Source organism: Talaromyces atroroseus, assembly GCF_001907595.1.
Source record: "Talaromyces atroroseus strain IBT 11181 chromosome Unknown scaffold_13, whole genome shotgun sequence".
Lineage (NCBI taxonomy): Eukaryota > Fungi > Ascomycota > Eurotiomycetes > Eurotiales > Trichocomaceae > Talaromyces > Talaromyces atroroseus.
Genome location: NW_017971445.1, coordinates 78,540 through 101,105, shown reverse-complemented (window position 1 = coordinate 101,105; position 22,566 = coordinate 78,540). Strand labels below are relative to the sequence as shown.

At 46.7% G+C, this 22,566-nt stretch overlaps 6 protein-coding genes across 6 annotated transcripts; 4 read left to right on the top strand and 2 right to left on the bottom strand.

The window, feature by feature from the left end:
• Positions 1-2,509: 2,509 nt before the first annotated feature.
• UA08_08074 (hypothetical protein) lies at positions 2,510-4,019 on the top strand (the record flags this gene model as incomplete). Its single annotated transcript, XM_020263257.1, has 3 exons — positions 2,510-2,707; positions 2,796-3,753; positions 3,808-4,019. 3 exons carry the CDS (start codon positions 2,510-2,512, stop codon positions 4,017-4,019), a joined length of 1,368 nt encoding a protein of 455 aa, XP_020116520.1.
• A 1,211-nt stretch (positions 4,020-5,230) lies between these two features.
• UA08_08073 (hypothetical protein) lies at positions 5,231-6,385 on the bottom strand (the record flags this gene model as incomplete). Its single annotated transcript, XM_020263246.1, has 3 exons — positions 5,231-5,330; positions 5,400-5,981; positions 6,048-6,385. 3 exons carry the CDS (start codon positions 6,383-6,385, stop codon positions 5,231-5,233), a joined length of 1,020 nt encoding a protein of 339 aa, XP_020116521.1.
• A 1,413-nt stretch (positions 6,386-7,798) lies between these two features.
• On the top strand, positions 7,799-9,327 carry UA08_08072 (hypothetical protein; the record flags this gene model as incomplete). The annotated part of the gene is made up of 2 exons (XM_020263235.1): positions 7,799-7,912; positions 8,005-9,327. 2 exons carry the CDS (start codon positions 7,799-7,801, stop codon positions 9,325-9,327), a joined length of 1,437 nt encoding a protein of 478 aa, XP_020116518.1.
• A 3,544-nt stretch (positions 9,328-12,871) lies between these two features.
• On the bottom strand, positions 12,872-13,939 carry UA08_08071 (hypothetical protein; the record flags this gene model as incomplete). The annotated part of the gene is made up of 3 exons (XM_020263224.1): positions 12,872-13,036; positions 13,094-13,675; positions 13,928-13,939. 3 exons carry the CDS (start codon positions 13,937-13,939, stop codon positions 12,872-12,874), a joined length of 759 nt encoding a protein of 252 aa, XP_020116519.1.
• Positions 13,940-15,872: 1,933 nt separating this feature from the next.
• Positions 15,873-17,228, top strand: UA08_08070 (hypothetical protein; the record flags this gene model as incomplete). The annotated part of the gene is made up of 5 exons (XM_020263213.1): positions 15,873-15,905; positions 15,964-16,539; positions 16,583-16,608; positions 16,701-16,746; positions 16,884-17,228. 5 exons carry the CDS (start codon positions 15,873-15,875, stop codon positions 17,226-17,228), a joined length of 1,026 nt encoding a protein of 341 aa, XP_020116516.1.
• Positions 17,229-21,300: 4,072 nt separating this feature from the next.
• Positions 21,301-22,479, top strand: UA08_08069 (hypothetical protein; the record flags this gene model as incomplete). The annotated part of the gene is made up of 1 exon (XM_020263202.1): positions 21,301-22,479. One exon carries the CDS (start codon positions 21,301-21,303, stop codon positions 22,477-22,479), a length of 1,179 nt encoding a protein of 392 aa, XP_020116517.1.
• Positions 22,480-22,566: the final 87 nt, after the last annotated feature.

Sequence of the window (22,566 nt, the reverse complement as noted above, 5' to 3'; positions counted from 1 at the left end):
ACAGAATCCCTAGGAACATTCTTATTAGCTCAAAACAAAGAGGGTTGAATATACCAATACCTTATACTCTTTGAATGACATATCTTCTGGGCTGGCCTCTAGCACAGGCATACTAATATTAGACGGTTAATAGAAGCTGACACAACATTGAGCTTGATTAATACAACTGGTTCATCTATACTCTTTAAACTAGTAACAAGACAACAAGTCATTTTAACGAAATCTTAACAATGATAAACATTCATTCCAGGATTCTAGCTGATAAGGACCTTCCTGTTTAGTGTATATGTCCTAGAGTCATAATCCCTAGGCATCGAGGATTGCAGACTTCTCGTAAATGATTTACGGTTCTAGAATGGATAAAAGCGTAATCGACACAGCTTCCACGATACATGGTATAGTGGCAAAGCAACCCTATCTGTATATCAGGTTACCCAACTGCTGGTAGGCAATTCGTTAACCAGTTATATCTAGAGCCGATTTTTAAGGTGAGAGTTAACGTACTCATTAAAGGAAACACGATGAAATAGTCTATAATTAGGGGTTTATAAGATCAGAACCAAGTGGAAATTCTGGCAATTACTAGATGCAGGACATACTGCCTGTGTGTCCTTAGTAGTAGTTCTGGATCTGACGAAAGCCACCAACCAGGTCGTCCGTATTGAAAGCGCGCGAGGCTGAAAGCTTCAAATTTTGCTGAATCAGCGCTTTGTAGGGAGTAACCATCCTAACACCTGGCGTTATAAAGTTGTGTTATAAACCTCTAGACATTAACTATCCAGAAGACATAAAAGGTTGGTTCTGAAATTCTAATATTAAGGACTGGGATCCAGAAGGTTTGAACCCCTCTGTGCAATCGGGTAGTTGGTTTCATATTAGCTCACTTAGCAGTAACCATTCAGCATATAATTCAAAAAGATTCCCCTGAGCTTACAGATCCAGCGCTCGAGGTCCGAGCTCACCGTGTCTAGACCTAAAAATCCTTGCACAGTCTATCTACTTTTTCTAGCTTTGCAACTAATTTGAATATCGACGATCCCATGTGTGCATAAGAAGACAACAAAACGTGCTTGTGATCTTGGGGAGAGCGACCTGATGTGATTCACGAAGGCGGTGCCTCGTAGTTGCCAAGTTTAAAAAAGACCGTTGGAGATATATTTAAGCACGAGATCGCTAAAATTACTTTTTCTATCCATCCCCTTTTAATTTTTCTTGACATTCCTCGGGACCTTCATTCGGGCTCTGTATCTGACTGAGCGATTTAGGGATTGTTCTGTAGATGATCTAGAACACGCCTTGGGAAAAAGTTAATAGACTGGTCGATCTCCAGGTTCTCCCAAAGTTACAAATTTTATTTATAAAGGCCTGCACCCACAAGGCTCCGTATTAATTTCTCACTCCGTCTGTTACGGCATAGATGCCCTCTTTATTTAACGGCTAGACGTGATACTGTCATATAAAAGCCGCACACTCCGTTTGACAACTTTCATTCACTTTCGCTCTAAGGAAGGCTCATCGTAAAATGTCTCGAAGCAGGACATTGATTTCAATGTTGTTTTGCCTGAGGCAAAAGTCAGGCAACGCAATCGACGTGCCTGGATGACGAGGCCGGCCGGTCTAGACTCTGCCAGGGACCAAGGCTCTCCACCAATCCAGCGCCTCCGCTTGGCACGGGTGGGCCCTGCCCAAAGAAGGACAGCGAGTTACAAATCTTATTCGGACTGTTCCTTGGGAAGTAGTTATAGAATATTGCTGAATTATATACAGAAAAAGTTCACAGATCGGAGGGGTGGCTTCGTTCATTGCGCATTCGGATGTAACGCAGTAGGGTGAGAACAAAATTCGTAAAATTTCACGTGACCTTTGCGGAGTTGTCTCAGCTCCGATGTGCATGGTCCAATGAGGTCTCAAACCCGGTTCTCAAAAAAAGGGGACAAGAAAAATAGGAAAGCTGAACAGATCACGGATAGACACAACTGCGTGGATGAATATTTGATTCCCCTGAGATTGGCCGCTGTTTGCCCGACAATTAGCCACGCAGGGGTAACTGTTGTTATTATGTAGCACCTGCAGAGTATCACCCACTGTATCTGTGATACCAATAATACCAATAATACTGCCACCTCAGCGTCGGCGTACCTGAATTCATGTGTACTAACCCGTATCGGGCTGTCAATGTTTCAGTCGAGGCAAGATGATGTGGCTATTTTGGGCTTAGCCACACACGCTCAGCCAATCACGCGCGGGATGATGTGGTCGACCCACGGCGCCTTCCATAATTAGAGCGTGGCTCTGGCCCGCCCAATTCCCCTTCTTTTCTTCGAATCCTTCCTTTCTTTCGTCTTTCGTTCTCTCTTCCATCAACCACATACACTCACTTCTTCTTCCAGACTTTCGTTTCTATTCATTCTTCGTCTTCGTCTTCAAATTTTTCCCACCACACTCACTTATACCGATTTTTTCAGTCATTTTCTTCTATTGTACACTCGCTATATAATCACCGCCCAAAATGAAGGCCGTCACCAACGCAGTCGCCCTGGCCATGGCCGTTTCGCCCGCCGCTGCCGCCTACAAGGGTTTCAACTACGGAGCAACAAATGACGATGGCTCAGCGAGACAACAATCTGATTTCGAAGCTCAATTCGAGACCGCCAAGGGCCTTGTTGGAGCCGAGGACTTCACTAGTGCCCGTTTGTATACTATGGTGGTATGTAACACTTCATCGCCCTAGGGAGAATGTTTATTACATATTTGTCGAGAGATACGGTGTATGAAATGTACTAACTTTATTACAGCAAGGTGACACTACAAACACCCCCATTTCCGCCATTCCCGCTGCTATCGCCCAGAACGTTACTCTGCTCCTCGGTTTGTGGGCCTCTGGTGACACCTTTGACAACGAAGTTGCCGCTTTGCAGTCCGCCATCTCGACTTACGGAGATGAGCTCGGTAGCTTGGTTGTCGGTATCTCCGTTGGAAGTGAGGATCTTTACCGTAACTCCGTCGCCGGAATCGAGGCCGATGCTGGTATCGGAAAGAACCCCAGCACTATTGTTGACGATATCAAGACCGTCCGATCCACCATTTCTGGCACTGCCTTGGATGGTGTCCCAGTTGGTCACGTTGATACTTGGACTGCTTGGGCCAACTCTTCCAACTCTGCCGTCATCGATGTCGTCGATTGGCTCGGTCTCGACGCCTATCCTTTCTTCCAAAACACCGACTCCAACTCCATCTCCAATGGCAAATCTCTCTTCCAAGCTGGCATGGACCAAGTCAACGCCGTTGCCGGTGGCAAGCCTCTCTGGGTCACCGAGACTGGTTGGCCAGTGACCGGAACCCAGCAAGGCCTTGCCATTGCTTCCGCCGATAATGCGAAGACTTACTGGGATGATGTTGGCTGCGGGCTTCTTTTCGATAATGTCAACACCTACTGGTACATCCTCCAGGATTACGGTGCCAGCCCTAGCTTCGGCGTCGTTGGCAGCGAACTCACTACCACACCTCTCTACAACTTGACCTGCCCTGCTGTTTCCACTTCGACTTCCAGCTCCGTTTCCAGCACGGCTACCGCTACTTCTTCCGTGGGCAGCAGCACCGGTACTGTCTCTCCAAGTAATCCCCCCTCCTCCTCTCTCCCCTCCGCTTCTTCCCTTTCTTCCCAGAGCTCTGGGTCTGACAAGACTCCAGGCTCTGCCACTTCTGCTAGCCCATCTTCTGTTACCCTCTCCGCCTCTAGCTCTGTCACTCCAGGTGCGCTACCTCTCTCCTCATCCCTGCACGAATAAATTACTAACTCCTTATCAGGCTCTGCTACAGTAACCTCCACTCCTACCCCTGGTGTCATCCCAAGCAACTCCACCGTGTACACACCTTCTGGCGCCACCACTCCTGGCTCGACCGGTACCAAGGCCACAAGCAGCCCTACCGTTTCTCCTTACACCGGTGGTGCCAGCAGCGTTTCTGCATCCGTCACCGGCATCGTTGCTGCTATCTTTGCTCTTGTTGTTGCCTTCTAAATTTAGAGCCTCGGTGCTGTTTGGAATGTTTGTCTAGTTAGTCAGCAAGACGAAGCAGGGTTTGTTTTATTGGAGAATGGTACTCGGGATTGGATTTGATTCGATTGTACTTATTTGATTGTTGTTTAATTTTGAAATATGTAACAAAATAGGTTGCCTTTTTGTTCGTTTTTCACGTAAGAATTTGCATTTCGATCGACATAGCAATAATCTCGGCTCAATCTTAAATTTGCAATCCGTGTGAGGTTGTGTACCTAAAGATGTTTTCGTGTATAAACCGAGACTGAGTTAAATTCGATTTAAAAATCGATCAAACACATAGACCCCTATATGTAATCAATCGCCGGTTCCTACATCGAACCCAACACTGGAAACCTTAAAATCGAAAGCATTTTGCCTAGTTCATCAACAGTAGGTATGTCTAGGTAGCAATTATAGTATGTACTATATAGGGTATAAATGTACAACAGGTCGAGCTCAATTCGACCGCGTGAATATATAGATACGCGAAAGCCAAGTACATCATTAGTACGCCGGGAAAAAAAAAAGGCAAGATACAAAAATATTCAAGGAACATATTCTGCGGCCCGCTGTGATGCGTAAGTGTGTATATATGAACGAGAAAATGGGTAGAAATAGAAAAAAATAAAAGGATGCAGGGTAACATGGAATATCGCTCGCGCTATGCGATTATGGGACGGATGAGGAAGGGGGGGGAACGGATATCCATCACAGAGCATTGAGAAATGACTCTTGAAAAAGTGGCGGAATAAATAGTTATTCCGGTCCTGATACGCATTTCCAGTGTGCTATGTGGTTTGGTGCACGCTCCGGCGATGTCAGTGCGTGGGCTTTGATGTTGAAACAGCGAAGAAATGCTCGTGTGCCTCGTTTTCCCGAAACCGCCTTTGTTTATTTTTTCCTTCTTTGACGGGATGCGTGGGTTTGCCTCTTGCGAGTAGATACCGTCTCCAGTAAATACACGGAGATCTTTATCCGTGCGACGTAAGCAGAAATTGTTGTTGTACCCAAAGGCCATCCAACTATTCATCGAGTCGAAAGAAAAACGAAAAGAGAAGTGTTATACATATCCAACCCAGACGCCAAACGAACCCGGAATAGTACTCAATGATTAGGCAACATGTCGAACGAGAAGTCGTGATATAATGGAAATAGCAATCGCCTTTTTTTTTTCCCCTTTCTTTCTTCATTTACGAAGAATGAGGCATGATGGGAATTAGAATTTCGCCATCTGGCAGGGGCCCACACCAGCCATAGTTATCGCATCGGCATTGTTCGAGGCGTGGGCAGCTGGGATAAAAGGTTAGCTGTACTTCAACATGCAGAGCCAAAGGAGACGAGAAGAAAAGAACGACGTACTCAACCGCTTCGCGTCCAAACAAAACATGCCAGATCTTCTCAACGGTCCAGCCAATCCCATAACTATCTGTAAAGTCTGTCGTGGCAGCCCACGTCAGAATACGCTCGTAATCCTCCTTCGGTCTGGATCGAATCTGGTCTCTCGTCACGACGAACTGGCCACAGCACAGATGGCCCACGACTTCCGGCACTTGGTCTATGGGAACTTGTAGCAGATAAGAATATAATTCGAAAAACTTGTCGGCCACATAGGCGTATTCATCATCGACCGGTTCGCGGTGGACGGGTACTAGAGTATTGGGGCAGCCGGGTATACCGGTGCATCGCAGATTTACGAATCCGTTGGCGTCGACTGATTCGTAGCGCAGGAAGCGCAGAGCTGTTGATGTTTTGGAGCCGAAGAGTTCGTTGTGCCATTGGTCCTCGTTGGCGTGTATGAAGATTGTGTAAGGAGAGAGTTGGTCATAGTTGGTGACGATATAGGATAGATAAGCGGCGGCCTCGTGGCCCTGGGTGGTTTGTGGAACGAGGAGTCCTTCCTCGGGCTCTTGATCCATCGTATAAACAAATGGTTTGCAAAGACTAGTTGAGGAAATGATAAGCATCAAGAGACAAACAAAGTATCATATGTGAAGGCAGAAAACATACTACTCTTCGCAAAACGGTAGAAGCCACTCGACGTTTTCGTCCCTCGTCTTTGCTACAACAATATTCCGATCATCGATGGTCCAATTCCGGCTCGGTACCATGAAGTGCGAGGATGTCGGTAGTAGCATGTCTGCGATAGCAGAAGAATGTTGAACGTCAGTGAAATGCACAGTCGTTGAATTCTTCGTTGTATGGCCTGTCTCACCTTGTGCAATATGGCCTTGTGACGGCAGCCAGTTATAAACCGAACAGAGATGAAGGAAGACACACGCCGCCACTAAACACTTCAGAAGTGCCGAAATGCGCAACCGTTGCGCCTGATCTCTGAAGGAGCCCATGGCGAGCCGGCTGTGTTCTGTCTTGCGTGCGTGTCTGTGTGTGTGTGTGTGGTCGTGTGAAGCTCTGTCTCTCCTCTCCCCTTCTCAGATTGTGTCTGATGGCGAAATCAACGCGGGCATATTATATGGAGAACAACAATGGAAAGGAGGCTCGGAAATGGGTGGATACAGGATCACATAATCACGCGACAAGAAATCAAAGAAAAAAGGACAAATATCGAGTACAGAGTCGAGCGTCAAAAGCAACGGGCATCGACGCTGCACATCAGACGCCAAGCAGTAATAGTAGCCATGGCTGGTATTGGCAAAAGAGCAAAAGCAATGGTGAAATGGTAATACAGAAGGAAAATTACGTACTGAAAGCCGAGACCCAAGATCTCTCCGACCCGAACAGGCTAACTCCGAGAGGCAAACCCATTCCACGACGTTGACTGGCAGCTGCTTGGCGCCAAGCCAGCGCTTAGCTGGGCTTTGCCATGGAGAGCGCCAATCAGAGCGTGCAACGGTGCCGCGGGTGGCACGGCGGGTGGGCCGTCTCATTGGTGGAGACAAAGTTTGTGGGGGCAGAGGGGAGGGCTTGCGTCATCCTCTCAGGGCTTGGCTGTGAGGTGGCGGGGTGATTGGCTGTGCGCGGCCCTTGGCGATGCAGAGCGGACCGTCCGGTCCAGAAGGGACGAGACGTGGCCTTGGCGCGTGTCAAGCGTCTTGTTTGGGAGAGCCTTGGCGCTTGGAGCGGCGGCTAACACTCTCGGCGCAGCGCCGTGCCGCGCTCTGAGTGGTCGGCAGTAGGGACGATGGCACGTATTTATTTTCGTATTTTCCCTGACTCAGGCAGGAATGGAATGCTGTGATGTCGTCTCGGTGGATGATCCGGGCATCCCTGGACGTTGTATTGAACAATTACATACATGCAAGCCCAAACATACGCTACCATACGCGATCCGGCCTAGTCTACGAGGATCTACCAATTTAGCAAATTGCCGACCAATCTAGTACTTCCTCATTCTGTTCCTAGCGGCCGTCTCGCTGACTTGTGGGCCTCTTCATCCATCCCCGATATTATCCTTCCCCGGCTCCACCCCTTAATCCTGCTGTGATTCTAGTGACACTGGACTAAGTTATCCATCTGTCTAACTACCCGCCGTGCCACCATTTCGACTTGCTTTGATCTTCATCACCCGTTTCAACATCTCACTGTCTTAATCCCGTTGGTTTTTCGTCTTCTCTCTTGTCCACTCTTCCTCCCATCTATCCAGCTGGGTATCATCCATGGTACCAAAGCCTCTTGTTTGTTAATGACCTAATCTTGATCCTTTGATTTGTTGTCATTCATTGTTCTTCGTTTTCGTTTCTTTTATGCTTTTGCTTTCGGCGTCGATTCTCTTTTTATCAAAAAAGCATTACTCGCTCTAAATGTCACAGTATCTCTATACTCGCTTGCGGGAGGGTGTTGCCAACGCACTGCCCTGGCACAGCGGAGATGCGAGTGTGAAAGGCGATCCTCGGAAAACCGTCAAATGGATCGATGTACGTTGACCCCTCATCCGAAGGCAAAATCTATCGTCTCCCTTTCCTTGTATCCCTTCTATGGGCGTGCTAATGAATTTCCTACTCAACAGGGCCTCCGTGGCATCGCCTCGTTCATGGTCGTCATGACCCATCTAGCCCGTGCATGGGATTACGACCTCTTCTCGCCCCGAGATAATCCAGATGTACCGCCCCGAATAATGCAGCAAATGGTGCTGCGGATCCCGTGGCAGGGCCGTATCGGTGTCACCGTCTTTGCTTTTCTCACTGGATATGTCTGCGCTCTGAAGCCCATGAAGCAAGCCCGCGCCGGAGATGTTGATGGGGCCTTCACAACCGTCGCCAAAAGCGCTTTTCGCCGCCCGCCTCGTCTCATGCTCCCAGCTACAATTGCGATGTGTATTTCATGGACCCTAGCCCAGTTTGGCGCCTACACTGTTGGAAATCGTTGCGACTCGTCATGGACCCGCGATGCGTCTCCCGATCTCGAGGATGCGCTGTGGAAGGAGGTGGTCCGCCTGTTCAAGAACTTCTTCGTCGCCTGGACTAATACCGACTATAATGTTCACATGGTCTATGACGAACATCAGTGGGCCCTCCTGCCGCTGCTGAAATGCTCCATGCTGATCTACATCGTTTCCTTCGCTACCATTCTCTGCAAATACCGATGGCGACTGCTCATCTGCATTCTCCTGATCGCTTACTTCCACCAAGACCCAAAACTTGACCGCGAAACCTTCCAGATTCAAGCTCTATACGGCATGATCTTGAGTGATCTTTCCTACGAGCACGGATACAAGAGCTTCTTGCAGAACGCAACCTATCGCTGGCCGCGTCGCATCGTAGCGTGGGGTCTGCTGGTGGGTGGACTGTATATCTGCTCGTACCCCGGCGAGCATCCCGAATGGGCCGACTGGTCACAGCGCATGTTCGATATAGCAACCTATATTTTCCCCCTTGGTAGCAACTACGGCAAACGCTGGACGGCGGTCGGTATCGACATGATCATCATGTCGATTTTCTTAACTCACTGGTCCAAGGAATTTCTCTCTAGCTCGCTTCTTCTCTGGCTCGGCAAGCAGAGTTTTGCCGTCTATCTTCTCCACGGCACGCTGTTGCGCACTGTGTTGGTGTGGATGATCTATGGTATCACAGGCCAGCCCTGGGCTTGGACTACAGATATCGATGGGTCTCCCGTGCCTCCGGAATGGCTGCCGCGCCGTGCACCATGGGTATTTGCCATCAGCATCCCCTGCTGGCTTGCCTTACTCTACACCTGCGCCTCGCTGTGGACAAACCATGTTGATCCATTTTGTGCTCGTCTGACGCAAAGGATTGAGAATACCTTTTTCGAAGACAACACTGAGAAAGAACAGCATCTAATACCTATGAGTTCACGGCCAATGCCCATGTAATATTTTTCGATTAACGAGAAGCGACATCATTATTTTTTTTGCGCGGAAAATTATTTTATTGTTTTTGTTTGCATCGGGTTCTTTTTTCAGCCTACTAATCCGGTCTTTGATATTCGTTATCTTTCATCCGGCATATATATATATATATATGTGCATGTATATTTTCTGCCTTTGAGGCAAGTCTATCTTTTGGTTTACTTTCATTTTGGGTTTCAAGGTTCTCGATTCGGGAGTTTCACAGCATCAAACTTTGCTCTTTGTTTTTGTTTGATTTTCTGACGTTTCATACTAACAATAGGTTCATTGATTTCCTTACAACCTATCATAAACATTTGTTGGGAGGAATACTGGCCACCAAAGCATACCTTGCATGCATAAAGCGGTTTGTCTCACTATTTAGCTGTACATATATATATTGGAAAAAGAAATATCTGCATATCTTTATTTAAAAATAGATTCAAACGGCTCATATGCTCCAAGCATTGAAGTGCAATATCATTCGTCAAGCCATGCATATATAGCCCACCAAGCTGAATGACTCGAGGCGTCGATGCGACGCCACGTAGTTTGACAAGAGTCTTGATCGATCCAGCCACCCATACGGATGACTCCGGAATCCGAATACCCAGCCAAGCATGGGCCCCAAGACTCAAGAGGCTTGGGCTCAGGGGCCGTATTTCGATTGCCGAGTAAGTTTATGTTGTGTAATTTATTACTCCCTTTTTTTTTTTTTTTTCTTGTTTTCATTTTTTGCATAATTGGGATGTGGGATGCGACCCGCAGCCAAGATTTGATAGTTAAATGAGCACGATCAGAATCCTTCCGAACGACGGAAAGAACTGCGGCTTTTTGTATTTTATCGTATTCGGTAGTCGGTCAAGATCAATGTATGTATTGTACCCTTGGCACATGGAGATGGCGTTGCGGGGAGCGCGCAAGTGTGTAGTTCTGCAGGCTAACCATCGGTCATTCCAGGAGCATCTTCGCTCTTCTTCAATGCTTTCGTATGTCTACTCTAGTTCAATTGCATAAGACATATTTATTGCTACATCCCAGTTCGTGGAGGCTCAATTGCTACTGATATATCACCTGGGGTAGGATAGCAAAGTAGAGCAGAATCGCTCACGTGCCCCCTCCCCATTCCTCGGCCGGAAAGCCGGTGTATATGCTCACGTGATATCCGGTAACCCTAATTCACTCTTAGTGCGCTGGCAACAAGAAACGCACTACGCAGGCAGTGCCTTGGCACGATTCTATACCATCGCACGATAGGGCACATTGTGTTGTCGTGAATACTCGTCGATCGATTCCAAATCCAGTCTACGGAGTACACGTCGAGCGCACTCCGTCCTCCGTACCCTGTAGTAAATATTGAATAGCGCTGGCTGCCAGGACGGCACTAGGGTTTCAGAATTTAGCCACCTTGACCTTCCCCATACGGATTGGATTGCGATTTCCAGACTCTCTCTCTCCGCGAACCTGGGATTAGGTCGTGACCCGAGCGCCTCGAAAGTTGACGCTAAAGCCTATGACCAGATAAATCAATGAGTACGGAGTCAAGATTAGAGTAAACTATGTGCAAAACATCTTAACATCGATATAGTTATGATCCAAAAAGTCAATTCATAATCATAATAACCATGTGACTGTTCGCTGATTCGTCCCGACATTAACTACATCAAGCCATGGCGCTTTTCCACCGGCAGCCGTCGCGACAGGCGTACATTGCTTACGACGACTGCTTACGACAACCCTCGGGCCGCAGTTTCAGGTGCCTATTTACCTATGCGAGAGGAGGATAGAGCACGTCTGTCGTCCTTGGCTTTGCTATATTTAATACACAATATAGAATTAATGAATTAGAGTAGCACTAAATAAACCTTAACTGCCTGCAATAGTAGACTATATGCCGTCTGTTTAAGTATCTGTCGTGCAGGTATCTCTCACGTGTCGACCACGAACGGGCTTCTTCAAACTCCGAGGCCGCCCTTTTTGTTGCAGATAATGAAACAATGCAGGGGTGTGCTAGATACAGTATACGTAATTTCAATACAGTGAAATTAATATGTATCAAATTGATAAGAATTGGTGAAAACAAAATAATAATTCACAACACGGAAGAATTCTTTTCTTTTTTTTTCCTTTCCATTCCGTTCCTTGTCAATGGTGGCCTAGACCATCGATTGTAGGTACTGCAGGATGTTGGCTTAAAGGTCGATCAGGCCTCTCACGGCCCACAAGGTATACGTAAGATAGTTTATCTCTTTGGGGCTGGATCGACAAGCTTCATTGTAAAAGAGCGATCGTCTTGTTACACACGCGAGCTTTCGTGTTGGAAACGAGATGGCTTTGTCTACGTATTAGTATCTGCGGGCGGATTTGAACGCCACCTGCAGATATACGTAGGTACATGTATTACATGCTGGTTGTGTACCGGTGACTATCGTCTATGTCTATTGAGATCTTGTCTGATGCGCTTCGTATGTACTATTGCCATTGCTAGTGCGATCGGTGAGATAGCCTGATGCAAGGATGTCTGGCGTCTAAAAAACAATGCATAGTCATATTGTGAATGACTTGTTTAGCATTGCCCAAAAAGGAGAAAGATGATCCTGAACACTCATTCGTCAAGGCTATACTATGCTATATCAATTCTTGAAACGTTAGTAGATTATATTGCAATCAGTCCCACGGGTAGAGTTGTGATTAAGCCCTAATTTTATCCTGATCTCCCAAGTTCGTAAGCCATTTGAAGATCAATGGATACTTCTGTACGTGTATATATATTAAGCGTTGGAGGCAGGTTTCTATAAGCCGAAAGAATATGTTGTGTGCTTGAACATTGAGATTAGCCCTCAAACACCTGAGGTATCATGAAGGCAGGCACCTTCTTTCCATATCAACATATCAAGTAGGTCAAGAGGGAATCGTATACAAGTCATTCACTGCTGACTGCAGTTTCTTTTTTATATCTGTTCTATATCCTGTGTCATCGCTCCACGCACTCTTACCTGACCTGGAGAGATGCACTGTAGGGCTTCTCATGTTTTTCTCGCAACGTTTTTAACCTTATACGTGTAGTGCATATGCCAAAACCCCCCTAGTACCAAAAAATATACAAAAGATGAAGAGCTAGTAGATACGCATCCGATCTGGAAGCCCTGCTTCTCGGCCAAAGCCAAAAATTACCTAATACGGTAAAAGTGAGGCACAAGTTTTCTTGCTCGATTATAGAATTTAGAAGTTTAAGAAAATGAAATTGCGCTGTATTAATAAATAAACTAAAAACAAGTAATGTACAGTTAGTAATTAGGAGTACGGAATCTATTCCCTGTCCATGAATACAAATAATCTACCAAATAGACGCATTTCGCTGTAGGCCAAAGCGTATGTCATCGCACACACACACGACCAACATGTCGTATCAATACCAACTGGCTGACAAGAGACAAGAAGTTTCGTCATTGAATAAGAGGTTTTGTCGGTCATGCGGTAACCCGATTAATGTTATATAAACTGCCATGGGCGTACTTCAACCGTACAACTATACCTGGTGCACTGGTACAGAAGAATATGACGCAGAATCCTTTCTAGAATGACCCTTGAGACTCGTTAAGGCCTTTCGCAGGCTAGTCATGCGTTTTGGTGGGCGTTGCAGATTGTCTTGCTGATAGAAAGGGTCATTTTTGAAATCCTCATCCGTCAATTTCTAAGAATGAGTTAGCAAGCAATTCCCAGTAATAACTTCAGATCGTAGATGAATTACCTCCCCGGGGGCTCGTGGAAATCTGCCTTCCCTTTCCACCGTCATATTGTCACCCTCTATGTAGTCATATGTTTGTCCCTCTTTATCCGTCGTTCCAGGAGGGTAAAAAGCCACACCATCCAAAGGACGATGGCGGCTCACACTGTCGATAATCTTGTACATCGGTGTGGCTCGTAGCGTCTCTTCGTTCGAGTTCTTTACTGCCTCGAGCGGGCTTCGTTTGCTGCAGACATTCCTCTCGGGATAGACGGCATCGTATGGACCCTCATGGTGATACTGCATAAAGTTCACATTGTCCAGTTGATCAATGATATCGGGATTGACACGGTTCCTACGATGGTTGTGGTGGCGGTGCGTCTTTCTGCGCTGGATATCTTGTTGCTGCTTCAGACTCTCGCGGAACTCATTTCGGCTATATTCAATGGCCGAGCCTGGCACAGAGTTTGATCGACGGCGTTCCAGGGACAGAGAATCGACTCGGTTCCGAAAAGGATTCTTGTCTTCGAAGTAGAAGTGATTGCCCGGGCCGTCCATTTCATTAGGTGTAGGGCCGTATAGGGGGGTGAGAATATAATCGACTGCCTAGTGCAGGGTGAGTCAGGGCTCGAGACGAAGCAGATTTCGAGAAAAAATAGCACTCGAGGACGTTGGATGGCACTGGCAGAACAAGAGGGCTAATGGGAGGAGAAGTATGAAGACAGAGAATGTACAGAAGAAAAGGTCCAGGAGTCGAGGGACGAAGAGGACGCATTAAGGCAATCAAAGGCTATCCGGCGCATCCACAGATGACGTTGATGATGTACGATGGCAGCTGCCTTATGGACTCGCACTTACCCAATCGCCCATGTTGCGCTGTCGGTCCGATGACCTCACCTGTGCCTCCGAATCAGGACTAGTGCGTGCACGCCAGCCGTGCCTTCCGCAACCGCCTGGGCCGTTGCCAAGCCCGCGGTCTAGAACGATGGTTCGTGGCCTGGTTGCCTCAGGCAGCAGATATGTATATGTATTCGTTCGCTGGGAAGAGCAGATGTCGCTGTAATCGGCGAACACTGGGAGTTGAGAGCTGGAGGTGTAATCTACATGGGAAGACCGTCTTTTAAATTCATCGAGTGCGGTTGACAACGTCACTAACAGTCATTGTTTCCAGCATACTGAAAAGCTTAGCTTTCGACGTCCAGATCAATTGAGCAAACGTCAGTGTTCCTCTTCTATCACAGACAAGGATGCTCTCTACTCATGAATCATTGTATGATGCCGTTGGCCTTTAAGGCTCGAGATATAGAACCTAAAAATCGAGATTACGCGAATCACAACCAGTCTCATTGATGCTCGGGATTGCTACGCAGTATCTCGCCAAATAAAAGAGAGAACAAAAAAGCCATAGCGTGATAGATCTGATGCGAGTCTTGAGCTCTGGCATCTGCCAAGGCTGGCCCAAGTTTTTAAAGTGAATGTCTTGGCATAGTTCCCCCCCCACTCTTGCATCCGGCATCTCCTTTTCTCAATGACCAATGCGTAGCAAACCCAATGCAGTAATGGGCCTTGTCGAATACCTAGACTCAGCTACAGAGAGTGAAGCAGAAGAAGAACCCCTGCTTGTTGATGCACCGCCGAAGAAAAAACCACGTCTGAACGGTGATGCATCGAAGCGAGCAACGCTTCCTTCACTTCCCACCGCTTTTCGTGACCTCTACGCCTCGAATATCCGCGTTAGTGTTCGAGACGACCCAAACCTACATGGAGGTCGTAAGCGCGTCATACCTCATGTAGAGGGCAATTGGCCCACTCACATTTACCTTGAATGTAACCACACCTTGCTAACTGCTTTTGAGTGTTAATGTTAACTCTAAGCCCTAGGGTACCCCCGGCGAGACGAGCTAAGCATTCTAAGCAATGTGCTGTCGAAATGTGGAAGACGATTGAGCCATGATGGACCCCAAATTTGCAGTCTACTGCATAGCGATCTCGGCGTTCAACTGCCATTGCATATCTCGTTGTCTAGGCCAGTGGTTCTCGCCACTGACCAGAAGCAGCCCTTTATAGAAGCATTCAAACATTCGATTCAATCATTAAACACAAAGCCGTGCGTCATATATTTGCTTTACGACGGACAAACAAAAACGCATCTAACCAGGAAATAGGTTTGCTGTGCTACCCGACACCTTAGCCTGGGTATCCAACTCTGAAAGAACACGTTGGTTTTTGGTTTTAAGGCTCGAAAAGCCACTAGGTGACGAATTGAATAGATTGCTACGCGCGTCCAACCAGACATTAGCCTTATTCGGGCAGCCTCCCCTCTATGCCACCGAAAAAAACTCTTCGTCAGAAAAGAAAACAAAACAGCGCCAAGAAGAAAATTTGACTGATATTGAATGTGAAAACTTTACAGAGCGTTTTCATATCTCTCTGGCATGGAGTCTCACGGAACCGCCGTCGGAGCAACAGCAACGAGTTGCGCGCGTTGATCTTGATAGTTTAAAATCATTAGAGATACCCTTCAAAAGCGTCAAGGCAAAAATTGGCAATGTTGTACATAATCTGGACTTATGAGAAGATGGTTCATAAGAACCACCACTTTGACTACGTACATAAATTTCTCTGCGCGTTAATGTAATATTTTGAGAGTGGGACTGGGTGCCTTGGTGCCACTTAAGTGAGGCATCAACACGCGCTATAGCCCCACATAAGCTTTGATAGGCAGCCGCAACAAAGTTCTTTTTCAACTGCAGCTGCAGTCTTCTGCACATTCTCGCTCACAATATATATTTTGTGGTGCATAATGTCGCACATTCAGATACCGCCAGTTACACCGGTTAGTTGATCCTTTTCCCTATTCTACTTTGACACTTGTACTAATAACATCATGGTAGGGAGACCTATTGAAATTCCAAGCTGATCACTTCTTCGGCGCAAACACTTCAAACATTATTCCCATCGGTCATCATGGCGTATTTCAAGCGCAAGGTGTAGCAGAGGAAGCGCTAGACGAAGAAGCGTATTACGAAGGTGACGGTGACTTGGGATACTACAAAGACGGGGTAAAACGGACGTTGACCGACGAACAAATCAAAATCTTTCGTCATAGTGAAATCCACGCGCTTTTGCGTGAAAGACAGCGACTGCGTGAAGAACAGGAAGAGGAGGAAGATGAAGGAGAATATGGTGCGGGTAGGAGGTTCAATGGAGAGAAGCTCCATGCCAGCATCTCTGATTCTCGGGCAAAATCTAAAACCGGTAGCCGCAGCCATCCCGACTCGACCGGTCTTGCGGCTACTCGAAAAAGAAAGTCTGCTGAGTATAACGAAAGCCGAGACGTAGAAACCAACAGGAAAAGGTCAAGAGACGGGATTTATGAGGATAGCCGTTCCAATATGAGCCCTTTCAACAATGATAATGAAACAGCGGAAAATGTGGAACAGAATATGTCCTCGCGGGTATTCAACTCCGTACGAAAGATTATTTCGTATGCGGAGGACTGAAACAAGATAGACAAAGAATGGAATTCTCAGTATGCGGTAAGTAAGCCACAATTTTTGTTTTCTTTTTCTCTTTTCTTTTTTAAGACTTCAACCCTTGATATGATGAGAACTTGTATCGTCATCCTTAGTCGGACGCTATACCACCAGTCCCTTGATGTTTTACATCCTGGTATTGTATGCTGTGTATTGCTATGACGAATTTTAATCTTCTCTCTGACATATGCCAACACCCCCATTGTTTTTGTTCTAAAAAAAAACATCATACCCCAAAAAATTATGACTCCCTTAGCTAACTTGAATAACAACCAAAGCATTCTATCTCCTACATTAAACTACCACTTCAAGGACACGGATCCTGGATGACCATCACCATCATTTTCGCATCAGGACTTTCCCAAAAGCGGTTCCAAAGAGCCTTCGGTCGCGTTATGAATACGAATCACTGGGCTATTTCGGTCGAACTCCATCTGGAAATTGGCATCCTATTCCGGATAAATCACCCTCTGCGTTGCTCGGGATATCGGGTTGGCTCTCGCAAGGCACAGGGTCGTCCTGTTTCTGGTATTCATCGGCACTACAAGATAGATATCACTCAGTCTTCGACTCCGGACAGCAGGGTGGCTATCTTACTTGTCATCTGGATTGGCAACATCTGATCGCGGATATTTCGGCTGAGCGTCGTCGGAAATACTTGTGGAAGAACGTCGTAGACCACCACTATTAGACAGTCAGAAAAAGAAACAAATGAGGTAAAGCATAGGCATGTCTTTAATACTTTTGCACAGGCTTGCCGGCTTGCTGTCCTTCATTTGTAATGGCCATGGCTCCCAATAAATTGAAGTTTTTGATCTCCGTAGCTAAGAAATAACTGAACTTCTCGCTTTTTGTGCTGGAGGCCCTTGAAAGCAGAATGTGGTATTCTGAAGTTGCCGCGAGAAGTGGTTGAGCTCGCTATTTATACCTTGGTCAGGGAGCTCGTGGCATGAATTACACCTCTCCTTTTCTTTCTCTTTCTATTTCTCTCCGTCTTTTAGTTTAAAGTAGAAAGGCAGGGGTGCCTTCTTCTGATCGGATGAAGAAATATCATTGCTTTTTTCTTTTTGCATTTTCACGCGCCCCCCTGTAAATCCTAACGCAACATCCCTGTGAAGAAAAGACAATTTCATTGCAAGTTGCTTTCAGCTCGAGCAGCGATAAACCTTGTATTTCACAGGAAGAATAGCTTAGTGTGCATATATATGCGCCACCGTCCTGGTCTAGCCTAATCACTGGACCTCATTGGTTGGGTGCTTGTATGGAGTAAGGCACTAGAAAGAAGCACGAGCGAAAGATACGTAGTATAAAGTCATATCAAAATCAGCCTCAAGCTTCAGACAGACCTTAGATATATGGGCGCGGGTGTGTGTGCGAAAAAAGAAACGGATCCCCTTGAGTAACCACGAAGCAAATCGGAATGTGGTCGTAAACTTCCCCGAATAATGATGTCGATTGGGCAAATTTCGGGTTTTATTTCGGTTGGTCGCCGACTCTCAAAATGGCGAGACATCATACTTGAGTTAGAGGGTATGTTCTTAGTCTCTCTCGCACAGACCTCTCCCATCCTCTTGTTTTATGCAGAGAGCACACGAAGGGGCTAGCATTGACGATACTGAACGGGAACGGGATTCCGCTATTCCGATGCAAAAAGCAGAAACAAAGGAGGATGGACTGGCCCAATGTATTTAGTTCCTTGTATAGAGGACGGAGTGCCGTGTAGGATAAGCCAGGAGAGCGGCAAACGTTACTCGAAAGGCCTGAAACTTCGAATGCGCGCAGTTCTGCAGCTAGCTAGCTACCATGCATGTTCATGCATTTAGAATCGCGGCGAATTCCCCCTTTTCATTTCATTTCATTTCATTGCATTGCATCGCATCAACGAGCAAATGCGGTTTCTTTTCTTTTTCCCCTCTTCCTTGGTTTACACAGCATGGTTAGTTATTGGTTTCAGCTGCAAGTCTATAGTCGAAGCATAGCACACATATCATCATCTTTGCCGACGAATTTGTCATGTTTCCATATTTGCTTTGAGTGCTTTTCCCTTTTCTTCCTTGGCAAGTTGACGACAACATTGGCGTTGATAGATCAACTTGGATTGGACCAATGGGAGAAACACTTACCTAGTAGGGTACTGACAGGCAACTGAAAGAGGTGTCAGACGAAAGATGTCCAGGATAATTATGTTCTCATAGGATCGGGCCTAGTTTCCAATCAGCCCATCATTTATCTCGACGGATATCCTTTTCCGAGCGCAGTATGAGGCATTAGGATCGGGACAGACATCCTAGTCGCACCGTATGTACCCACCGCTCTTTGTTCGGTCCCAGGAAGAATAATGCATTTCATCATTTACCCTCGCGCGGGCGTGTGTGTAAGATTCAAGGAAACCCGCTGTCTTCCCTCTTGTTGACTTTAGCATTGTCTCCTGGGGTTTCGTGGCTTGCTAGCGTTGAATCCATGTATGTACCTTGGTATCGATCGGGCGACAGGCGGGTTAAGATGTTCTCGTTCCAAGGTTGGACTCCGGATTGGTTGGCAAACAATAGACGGACTAATACTCGGCGTAGAGACTAGAGAGTAGACGACATGTGCGGCCATGCTGTTAAATAAATTATACGTAGCGCTGGTTTTGTCGACTCAAGAGAAAGTCCGGCATGTCGTCGCCCGCTGGCTCGAGTGAAGCAAGGGAAGGAAGGTGGGAGCCTCCAGCCTTGCCTCCCTCCTTAACTTCGCCGCTCGCATTCTTTCCTCTCGGCTTTGAACTTGGAACCCATGCGTTGTTCGATGATAGATTCTCTGCCGATGCAATAATGGAAGTTTCGTTTGATGACAGCTATTTCTTTTCACATTCTGCTGCTGCGGACTCTGCAGTAGGAGGTAAGCGATCGAGTGAGAGCGTCGTGGGCACAAAACAACAAGCGCCCATATCCCCCCTGCCGGACAAGATTGAGCTGACAGTTCGATTTAGAATCCAGGTGAACTCGTTCATGCCCTCTTCTGACTCAGACTTAGTCACCGACGCCATCTTCAACCTCTGTTCACGAGCAACGTTTTGAGAGCGCAGCGTGCTGACGGATTTCCTGGGGCCAGCCCCTTCGAGTTGTACAGCATACAAGATCCTGTTTCAGGAGTGTACGTTCAGCCTTATCTTACGTCTGAAGACAGCTATACTGCTGGATTCGCCTCAGCTGCTCTTAGTCTTCAGCTGCGCAGCGTACCTGAAGTTGCTTGTTGTCGGGGTGCTTAATTTGGCGCGACGAATTGAAAACGACTGGCTCGATATCTTTCACGCTCCATAGAATCGCGCGACGAAGAAGGGGGATTGGAGGCAAACGAGAGAGAGTATAAACCCCATATTTGTTGAACCCGATGACCTGCTCTCGTGAGCTTCCTCGATACCGCCCTAGTTGTCAAAGCCTTCTTCGGACAACAGTACTGAAAACTTGAAAAATACAAAGAAGTTATCTAGGAGATAATGATGCATCTATTCTTTTAGACCATCTCTCTGAATGGTGGTTTGATTAGCTGTTTCATGTCATCCTAGAATCCTTGCCGTTGTGACCACGTCGGTTGTGTCAGACAACGTCAGAATAAACTTGGTCTAGACTCTGATCCTAGGAGTTAGCGGCATGCCTAGGATTTACACAGACCGTGCCTGTTGATTGGAAGAGGAATGCCATCCATTGGCACAAATCATGTGCCATTAGAGAAAGATATGACCAAGACAAACACTTCCGCTCATTTCACCAATGGTTTGAGATGGTCAAACCTAGTTTGTTACTCACCATTTACCGAGAATTGATGGACGAATCATCTGCCAGGCGAAACAGATGAAGTTCGCGAAAACAAAGTGCTCCTCACACATGCAAGGAAGCTCGGCAGGACTGTATCATGTTTTCGCTATGGGGTAATTGGTATATCATCGTCTGGGGCAGGAGGAGATTGTTCGTGTCATCTTTTGCATTTTCGCGTCTTCGGAGGCCGTGGAAATGTCGGTTATTTATCACCAGCACTTGCGCGGACGAATAGGAGGATGGAAGGACACGCTAGGGCATCAACGCATCAAACCGACGAGCTGCATTATAGCCAAGGGAGAGTTACTTAACCTGAACACGATGGATGCTTTCGATTCGTTGGTCTGGTCATCATTTCATGTCAAAAAGCAATATGCTTTGACTAGCTGACCCCTACCGGGATCGGTTATACCTAATTCAGTTCTGCTAATCTATGTGCAGACAAATTCTCGTGGGAACATTCGCCGGATGACCTAGAATCTGCAGCTACTATCAATTGGGCCCGAATAATCGTATCACCTATTGAAATTCGGGGGGCAGCCTTACGGGTGACTGCAGAGCGACAGCCTAAAGGCAATCCTACTACCGTGCGAAGCTCCGTGACGCCCCTTTGTTCCAGATTTCGAGTGGATACATCACATCTCCGTAGGAAAAGCTGTTGAGCAGTTCAAACATGTCTGAAAGTGTGTATATCAGTTACAGTGACCAGCGCCTGATGAAAATGACATATAAGCAGCTGAGCATTTTCATTAAAAATGAGAAATCTTTTATTCAAGGCCCTTCTGAACTTGATCTTATTTAACTGGTTTTCGCTCAACTTCCTAGAATTATGTGGAAAGCTCAACAGTCGTCGACACCACGCGTTAGCGCAAAAAATATCGACCTGCACATAGCTATAATGAATGAGCAAGCTGTTCAAGCGGCCGCCTATTCCTTACAAACAGAGATGTGGACGGGTAAACACCAGCGCTCTCAAGCGCCTTCGACTCCGTGTTCTGCATCTCTTTCACCACACTTTCTGGATGCTCAAAATGATGATGTCCTCAGTCAGGACTCGGACTCAACTGCCTGCTCGATGGCAAATACGCTAGAGTGGAAAGAACACCTTGATGTTGAGATACTTGCTCCGAACAGATACGAGCCAGATGTATGCGGTACCGGGATTGTTGGGGAGCTCTCTGTTGCTTCCAAAGATCCGAAAGCTAATGTTGAAGGGGATTTCATGGCCTTGAAGTCTGTAGGCAGGGAGAATTCGTCGGAAACTTTGAAAACAAACCTCATAATCGATGTGCCAACCTCAAAGTCGATTGATGATGTCGAAAAGTGTGCACCTAACTCTCGGGAGACCACCGGGCCTCTCAAGGAACAATTACTTGCAATTATCTCAAAAGTCGGCACCCTAGAGGCCAACGTCCCTACCATCATGGCAGCTGATTATGCGAAACTTCAACAACGCGTTGCTAAGCTAGAGGCGGAAAAAACAAGCCTTTCAGATAGACACGAGGCCCTTTTCGCCATGCGAGACGCAGACGTCGCAAACCTTGTCAATGTTCGATCCCTTTTAGCCAAAGAGCGTTGCGAGCATGAAGCGATACTCAAACTCCGCGACGATGATCTTCAAAACGTCATCGAATTACGCAACAAACTTGCACAAGCAATATGGACTAGTAGTAACTCGCAACCCGCCACTCCCAATAAGGACAAACGTCTGGGCAAACGTCAGTCTACGTCTCAGAGCAACGATCTATGGCAAGCCGCAAAGACAGCTGCTCTGGAACAACGCGTGCTAGAATTGGAGTCGGCAAATGCGAATTTACGTGAAAAGCTTGAGCATTTCAATTCCGAGATATCACGAGCAGGTTCTACAACAGACCAGGCCGTCCATAAGGCAGCGGGCGAAAGGTACACTGGAACAGATGCACTTTTCGAGGTAGCTCTACGCCAGCGTGAACGCTTTAATGCTGAGACTAAAGAGTTAAAAGCCGAGAATAAACGTCTGAGGGAGAAATTGGATGACAAAAATGCCCAAATGGAGGGCATGAAAGTTTTGCTTGAGATGCACATGGGGCTAAGGTAGTCTTATACTACTGTTCGTAATCTGTCAACGTATTGGATTGTTTGCAAAAAGTTTTTTTTTTTTTTTTTTTTTTTTTTTTTTTTTTTT